Source organism: Manacus vitellinus, unplaced genomic scaffold (genome assembly GCF_001715985.3).
Source record: "Manacus vitellinus isolate BGI_N305 unplaced genomic scaffold, ASM171598v3 scaffold_118_pilon, whole genome shotgun sequence".
Taxonomy (NCBI): Eukaryota; Metazoa; Chordata; class Aves; order Passeriformes; family Pipridae; genus Manacus; species Manacus vitellinus.
In genome coordinates, this window is record NW_021938885.1 from 398,893 (window position 1) to 407,108 (window position 8,216).

An 8,216-nucleotide genomic window follows, 5' to 3' on the forward strand; every position below is an offset into this window, starting at 1 on the left:
CTGTTCATTAAAATTCACTTTTGCATTCAGCACAACGGCTCCTCGGGTTTGCTTCATCCACGTGGGTGTCCGTAGGGAATGACCTGGAAATCTGTCCTGAAGGCAGAATTCCCTCCAGTGGGAAGGGATATTCCCTCTGGAGCCTTTACCTGCTGCAGCTGCAGTGCAGCACAGGGCAGGCACCCGGTCACCTCTCCCAGCAAAGCCAAGGTGAATTCCTGGTAGGAAAACACCCAAAGGCTGGAAGTCACATTAAAAGTGTCCCACAGGCACCCAACTGCCCCCCTCCCTGCACAAAGGGCATTTCCACCCACCACATCCCAAATTACCTGTGTCAGGGAAGCAGCCAGCACATGAGAAAGGTCGGGTAGCAAAAGGTACTTCCAGATATCTTGGAAAAACCTCTGGAGCCGTCACAGATCCACAGATCTCATCTCCATTACCAGGAGCTGCTTGGGGCTTCACAGCCAGGCGAGTGCTCCCACAGCACAGGGGCTGTCGGAATCCTCCTGGGAGAAGCTGTCAGTGCTTCCCACAGTGACATTCCGGGTTTTTTGATGCTGATCTCAAGCAGCAGTGGCCCCGCAACTCGCTGGCTCAGGTGGAGCTTCCTCCATCCCAACGTGTAGGGACACAGCCCTGGCAATGAGGGCAAGATCTGACACAGCACTGGGAAAGGAGACTGGGCTCCTTAAAGCCTTTTCTTGTCCTTAACTGAAATGAAGGGAACAGTTTCCAGAACACTTGTCTCCTCCACACGCTCTCCTGAAGTCAGCAAAAGTGACAGGAATGGGTGTTGGAAGACAAGACGCAGCAGGAACTGGTAAAGTCAAATCCAACAGCTGAACTGACAGGGAAAAGGCAGGCACTGGGCACTGAACACCCCCCATCCAGGAAGGAATTTCGGCCAGAAGGGTCTGGAAAGCAGTAGTAGGAGGGTGAGCAGGTACAGACTCCTGAAGCCCAGCAGTGACAAGGACTGACCACGGATACATTGGCAGCAGCTTTTAAAAACCCACCCACACCCCAGGGAATTTAACGAGATCCGTGGACACAACTCCATCCAATCTGAAGTCACTATATATAGTCACGGCTATAACTCCCCGTGCCAAGTGCTGTCCTGCCTTATAGCAAGGAGTTCATGCATCCCTAGGGACACTGGGAGAGATCCCAGCTCAGATCCCCATTTGTTCCACATTCTCAACCTGCACAAAAAACTTCCACCCCAGAAAACCACGGAAGCAACAGGACAAACAACTCCTAACAAAGTCACCACCGTTAAGAAACAAAAGGAGAACAAAAACCTGTCCCCGCCCTGGTTTCAGCTCTCAGTCCATTACAGTTAGCTTGGCAACAGGGATCAGGGCTGGAATTCCCCACAAAAGGAACCTGACCAGGTTCATGCCCAGGTACCATGTGCTCCACACTCACACACTGATCCCACCAGAGACTGGCAGGTTTAAAGCTGGATTACTCTGGGAAAGGGGTTTGCAATGTGGAACCGAGAGGAAATGTGACACTCGGGGGGACACACACACACGTGTTTTCAAAGGGATGGAGATGACACAGGATTCCAGAAAAGGGAAGGCAGAGACGTTTATTCCGGCAATGCCGCTGCACCTCACCTGAGCACAAAGCGCTGGTGAAAGACAAACCACGCCCTCAAGTGTGTGAACACACCCAGTAACCGGGATTCCCGGGAAAACCCTTGGATGGAGCAAACACTCCCTCTACTGCAAATGAGGAGGGGTGAAGGGAGGATGATTTGGGGAAGAGGACTGAGGGAATGCTGCCTTGGGGCCACTGCAGGGGCAGGGGGAGAGGGCAGCGGGGCTGGCTGTGCCCCCTAAGGCCAAGACCCCTCGGTACCTGCACCAGGATCCCACCCTCCCGCAGCAGCTGGAGGCAGGAGGGATTGGGAGTCATCCATCCCCTCCCAGGACGGAGCTCTGGGATCAGAGCCACTCGTGTCAGCAGAGGGAAAGCCTGACTCAAGCACCAAAGGGTCACACAGCAAAAGGCCACGTACTCCTCCGAAATACATCCCATGCTGCTCCCCCCTGTGCCCACCCACCCCCTCCATGGATTCAGTGCAGTCAGTGGTCTGAGTGCTGCCAGCCTCAGGAGCAGCAGGAATCACTCTCCTGGGGCCAGAGCCAGGCCCTCTATGTCAGGATGTCGTGGGCTTGGTGCTCCACCAGCATCTCCATGCTCCGCACGTCCGTGCACCAGAACTCCAGGCGGTCCTTCATCCCTTTGATCTGCAAGGCAAGGCCACGGTGAGCTGGCGCCTCAGCTCCTGGGAATGCCCATGGGCACCTCCAGGGACACACACCTCAGACCCCAAACCACTCCTCAGAACCCCACACACTGGGAAAGGGCACTGTCCCGTCCCTGGAAGTGTCCAAGGCCAGGTTGGACGGGGCTTGGAACAACCTGGGCTAGTGGAAGGTGTCCCTGCCCTCGGCAGGGGGTGGGACTGGATGGTCTTTAAGGTCCCCTCCATCCCAAACCATCCTGGGATTAACAGTTTCTACCAGCAAATCAGCAACTGTTAAAAGTTAAACTGAAACGCACCAAAGGAATTCCTTGCAGCTGGAATTCCATATACTCATTTTTGGGTTTAAAGGTAAAGGCACCCTGTGCAGTCTCCTAAAACATTACCAGGATGAACTTGAGAAGCTCAACATCCTCTGAATCACCCTCTTCCCGAGGGGAATGTGCCTCCTACATCCCCAAAACTCCCAGAGGGCTATTTCATGCATTTTGGAATGAGGCAGCCACATGGATGTTTGGATTCCTCTGGAAAACACAGCCATGGCTTCTGTGTTCCGTGGTGTTTGTGTGGCTTCCACAAGGGACGTGTCACCCCTGTCAGGTTTCTGACCACCCACTCCCTACACGGGTGTGAAGAGCACCAGCTACCCCAGGGTGAAATTACAGGCACCATGTAAAAGGAAAAGCTGATTCCCCTTCAGGAGGCTCATTCCCAAGCTGTGACCCTTCCCAGTGCCGATTTCATTCCCGTTACCTGCTGCAGGTCCAGCACACGTGGCTGCACCCACGTCATGTGCACCCTCTTGTCCACCTCGTCAATGCTGCCCTTCACCAGGCCCACCGAGAGCGCCTTCATCACCAGCAGCTCCACCTGGGAACAGAAACAATTCAAGGAAATTTCTCAGTTTCTCCCCTGAGGTGAACAAAACCTTCACTTGGGGCCTTCACAGCAGACTGTTCACACGCAGAGTGCAGGGCAGCAGCTCTCACTGCCCCCCTTTCAGGTGACAGAACTGCCTTGAGACTCGACATCTCGACGTACAGGAGGGAGCTCTTTTCCCCCAAAACCAGATTGGTTTTCTTTTCTCTGAAATCCCAGGAAGAATGAGGCAATTGGAAAAAAGCCAACAGAGCCAGAGCACCCCCAGGCAGCAGGAACGGGGGTCTGGCCAGATGGAGGGAGTCGGGCTCTTCTCCCAGGGAACAAGGGACAAGAGGAAGCGACCTCATGCTGCGCCAGGGGAGTTTCAAGTTGGACATCAGGAGGAATTTCTTCATGGAAAGGGTTGCCAGGCCTTGGCAGGGGTTGCCCAGGGTGGTGGTGGATGCCCATCCCTGGAGGTGTGCAAGGAATGTGGCACTCAGTGCTCTGGGCTGGGGGACGAGGAGGGCATCGGGCACAGGTTCTCAGTGATCTTGGAGGTCTTTTCCAACCTCAGTGATCCTGGGATTTCGTGTGACTCAGGAATACCCAGACACTCTTAGAGCTCCCAAACCAGGACGTTACTAAGTTTGTCTGACCCCAAACTCACCTCGTTGACGGTGACTTTGGCACTCTTGGCAATCTCCTCAAAGGTGAGTTGTCGGTGGTTGGCTGGGCGGGTGAAAGTCATCTGAGTCCAGGGAACAGAGCAAAAAAACAAACCCCACAGGGTTTTAGTGGTTCCCACAGCACACAGAGCCTCCCTTGTGCTGCCCTGCCCAGTCTCACTCTGCATCGGCAACTGCATTTCTCATATTTAACTAAAATAAGTCAAATAAAGTCCAACTTTCAGAGCTATCGCTCCAGACACCATCCCTGAGACACAAGGCTTCCTCTGCCCCTCTTCCATATCACAGAATCCCAGAATGCTTTGGGTGGGAAGGGACCTTAAAGCTCATCCCATTCCACCCCCTGCCATGGGCAGGGACACCTTCCCCTAGCCCAGGTTGCTCCAAGCCCCATCCAGCCTGGCCTGGGACACTTCCAGGGTTGGGGCAGCCACAGCTTCTCTGGGCAACATCCCAGCTCACCTCCATGAGACACAACAGCTGGATCTTCTGCAGCAGGAGCGCTTCATTCGCAGCCAGGTCAGGCTGTGGGGGGAGAAAATGCACCACATCAGGTCATTATTGCATTTTTCCCTCAACCTGGGGGAGAGCAGCTTGTTACACGCAGGAGTAAATCCCTGAGGGGGCTTTATTTAGGAGGGAGGAGGCCATCACAGCCCAGCCACCACCTGGGAATGGTTCCAGAAAACAAATCCCAGGGGCTGCACACAAAACACAGAGCTCACCAGGCAGGCAGCCTGTCAAGGGCCAGTGGACTCACAAATCCACCTGCAAACTACTGCTGTGTCAGTAATTGCTGGGGTAGCCAGTGCAGGTAACATCCAACACCATTGTTTTCCTCACACTTCCCAGAACAGGAAGGAAAACCACTCTTTTCCACCGGAAGCCCTCCTGTTATGGAGATTAAATCTGGAATTATCTGGCTGTGCGGGACATTTGTGTGTGCTCTGCCCTTGGATCACAGGAGATTTCTCTCTATTTCTTTCCATCAACCAGAGGGGAGCCAAAAGAAAACTAATGATGTGTATAATGATGAAATAATTCCTATACCCCAATTAGAATTATACCAGTGCACCAGAGCCAGGAATTAGGTAAAGGTAGTAAAGCAGAGGTCCAGAGGCTCCAAGTGGGCTCTGTAAACCCTGAGCTCGGGCCTTCAGCAGTACAACACCCCTCACCTGCTGCCCCCAGGCCGACTTGAGGGCCTGGAAGGTCTCCACGTTGCCACTGTTGAAGGCAAAGAGGGTGTCAATGAGCCACTGCCGGTCTGTGCTCCTCAGGGACTCCAGCACGGGGTGCATGAGCTGCAGGAACCAGGCAGGAGGGCGTTAGCAGGGTAAAATCAGCTCCTGAGGCTCCGTGGAGGAATGTGGCAGGACTTACCAGCTCCCCAAAGTTGTAAACACCTTCTCCCAGCAGCCCAGCCAGCCCCAGGGTGAAGGCTCTCTCCTGCTGCTCTGATACTGGAAAAAAAACCCAACAAACAGACCAAAAATGGTTTGAATGAAGAAAGATGCCAGAACAAAGATAATTTGGGTAAAGCAGCAGTTCAAGCCCCAGCAACCCCTCCCTCATCCTTCTCTGTGCCTGCATTAAACCATTCCCAGCCCTCACCCTCTCCCAAGCCTGGAAATTCAGGAGCCCGCAGTAACCACAGCACAAAAGCGCCACTTTTGGAATCCAGAGCGAAGATTTTTGGGGAATTAGAACAAACACCCCCTTCTGGCAGGGGCACTCCCCCCTCCCATCACCCCGGGGCAGCTCAGGAGCAGGATCCTGGGTGGGGTCACCGCTCGATCCAGCCAGACCTTGGATCCACCACGGCACGGCCAAAACAACACAGAAGAAAAACCCTCTGCCAGGGCATTTATTTGATAAAGCAGAGCGTGGAAAGCGGGATTTTCCACGCAGAGGAGTCACCTGGCAGGTCCTTGACCTCGATGCAGCCCAGGAAGCGCAGAGCATCCTTGTAGTAGGCGGCGTGGTTCCCCACCGTCTGGTAGTACTTGCTAGAGAGGTCGTAGAAGCGGCTGTGCACCGAGGTCACCCCGGGCAGGGTGTTCAGCAGCTCCTCCACCTCCTCGATGGTCTCCTGGGCAGGGGGAAGAACCTGCCTTTGTAAAGGGCGAGGAGCACCCGGTGCAGCGCCGGGATCCCGGGCGGGAGGGTCACGGCATTCCAGGGTGCTGCCCAGGGCAGGAGGGACACCCTGCCAGTGTCAGCACGGCCAAAGCCACCACCGTGGGATCTGTGCATGTATTTATATGCTTGTTTAAAAATAAAGCAGCAGTCTCCCTTCACACAGTAGTGAGGGGGGGAAAAAAACCCACCCCCTAACCAGCTGTAATTATATATATACTAAGGGGTTTAAAATGAAGGGAAAAGGTTTGGGTGGGATTTTGGGGTAAATCCTTCCCTGTGAGGGTGGTGAGGACCTGGCACAGGTTGCCCAGAGAAGCTGTGGCTGCCTCATTGCTCAAGGAGAGGTTGATGGGGGTTGGAGCAACCTGGGATAGCGGAAGGTGTCCCTGCCCATGGAACTGGATGGTCTTCAATATCCCTTCCAACACAAACCATTCCAGCATTCCATGGTATACACGCCCAAAGCCATCGCTCTGCGCTTGCTCTAGGAGATCTAAAGCTGCCCTGCATGAAAAACCTCATTTTGGGTTTAAAAGATGGTTCCAAAACAAGTCAAGGATGACAAACCCCACGTGCTTCGCTCAGGCAGCAACACTCCAGGTCACCAGGAGCAGCTCCCACATCCTGGGGAGGCTCACGAGACCCTCTGAGCTGGGAGCTGGGACAATCAAGGAACGCCACAGCACCCCAAGACCTCCCAGCCCGGGCCACCCCTCACCTTGGTGACCTGCAGGTCCCCGATGTTGAGCTTGAGGGCCCCGATGGCTGTTTTGCACAGGATCACGGCCTCGTCACTGCTCTTCACCTGCAGGGACACAGGGGAACCTGCTGGGAGTGTCACCTGCAGCCAGGTGGCTGGGACAGGGCTGGGTGCACATCACTGATCACATTCCTGCAGTAAAATCCCTGGATTCTGCAGCACAGGTGTCACACACACAGACCGGAGCCTCCTCACCTGCCAGTGAACTGCCACAGGGAGCAGCTTCAGACGTACCTTTTCCCGAGTCTTCTCCAGGAAAGTCAGGGCCACGTTGGGATCTGGAGCAGAGAAAAAACAGGTTTTAAAAAGTAGCAGTGCCAGGAGGTCCCGTGGAGCTGAACTTCACCTAAAAATACGTCGTTAACTGGATTCCTGAAGGCTGGAATGTGTGTTTTCCACAGCATGCCCTCAACCTGCAGCAGGTGCTGCCAGGTAGGCCGGGCTTTTCCTCACCAACCACCTCTCCAGGGAAGCTGTGGACTTCCTACTCCAGGAGGCAGCAACAACCTAAGCATTCCAAGCCAGTGCTTTCCCTTCCGAAAGCACCAGGGCAGCAGCTCCCCATCCGAGATTCACCTGTGCCTGGCCACATTCCACAGGGATCAGGGGCTAAGAGCAGCTCAGGGAGAGGGGGAGGACACGCACCTGTCATCTGCCGGACCACGTGCAGGATGATCTCCACCAGGGACAGGGGGTTCACCCTGCAAAGAGCAGCTCAGGGTCAGCACAGGCCCCCCAGGTGACCCCCAAGCCCCCCCCAGGTGACCCCCAGGTGACTCACCTGTGCTCAAACTCGCTGATGAAGTTCTCGTAGAGCTGTGGGGACAAGGAAAGGGACACTCAGGGCAAATGAAACCCCAGTTCAGAGCTTCTCACTCTTATTTCCTCTCCATTCCAGCTCATTTGAACATCCCTGGAAGTGCCCAAGGCCAGGCTGGACAGGGTTTCGAGGGACCTGGGCTAGTGGAAGGTGTCCCTTCCAGGGACAGTGGAGCATGATGATCCTTAAGGTCCCTTCTAACCCAAACCATTCTATGATTTTTCCAACAAACTGGGCACCCATACAGAAATTCCAGCACTGTGAAGAATCCAGGAGCCCAGAACTACCCATTTTAGCTCCTCCCAGCTCCAAGGAGGGACCTGAGGGAAGCATCCGTGAACACCCAACACTCCACCCTGCACTTGGCAAACCTCTTGTTACAGAAGGGAGTGGAAAAAAAAAAAGAATAAAAATCCCCCTGCATCTCCCAAACGTAAAAAACTTGAAGTGAATGAAAGCAAAGAATGACTTCGAAGGTTACAAAACCCTCAAGAACCCCCCTGTATCTCTCAAATATAAAAAACTTAGAGTGAATGAAAATAAAGAACGACTTCGAAGGTTACAAAAAACCCGACATGTTTAATTTTAACCGGATTTTCACACAGACACTGCAGGCTTGCGGGAGGTGAGTCCACCCGGGCCAGTGATTCTCCAGGAGGATTATTG

The 8,216-nt window shown here is 54.2% G+C and overlaps 1 protein-coding gene across 1 annotated transcript; it reads right to left on the minus strand.

The window, feature by feature from the left end:
* Positions 1-1,571: 1,571 nt before the first annotated feature.
* PSMD13 (proteasome 26S subunit, non-ATPase 13) lies at positions 1,572-7,585 on the minus strand. Its single transcript, XM_029965709.1, has 11 exons — positions 7,512-7,585; positions 7,376-7,431; positions 6,965-7,008; positions 6,689-6,775; positions 5,749-5,920; positions 5,212-5,291; positions 5,007-5,132; positions 4,291-4,353; positions 3,810-3,890; positions 3,032-3,148; positions 1,572-2,261 (listed from the first exon to the last, which is right to left on the minus strand). The coding sequence occupies exons 2-11, from the start codon at positions 7,380-7,382 to the stop codon at positions 2,166-2,168; spliced, it is 873 nt and encodes a 290-aa protein (XP_029821569.1). The 5' UTR covers positions 7,383-7,431; positions 7,512-7,585; the 3' UTR covers positions 1,572-2,165.
* Between the last annotated feature and the right edge of the window lie 631 nt (positions 7,586-8,216).

Bases quoted from the DNA above. Each gene is read 5' to 3' on its own strand.
- PSMD13 (XM_029965709.1), bottom strand. The intron at 3,891-4,290 runs GTGAGCTGGGAT...CCCTGGACTCAG, and splicing joins AGCTGTTGTGTCTCATGGAG to ATGACTTTCACCCGCCCAGC. The intron at 3,149-3,809 runs GTGAGTTTGGGG...TTCTGTTCCCAG, and splicing joins CCAAAGTCACCGTCAACGAG to GTGGAGCTGCTGGTGATGAA.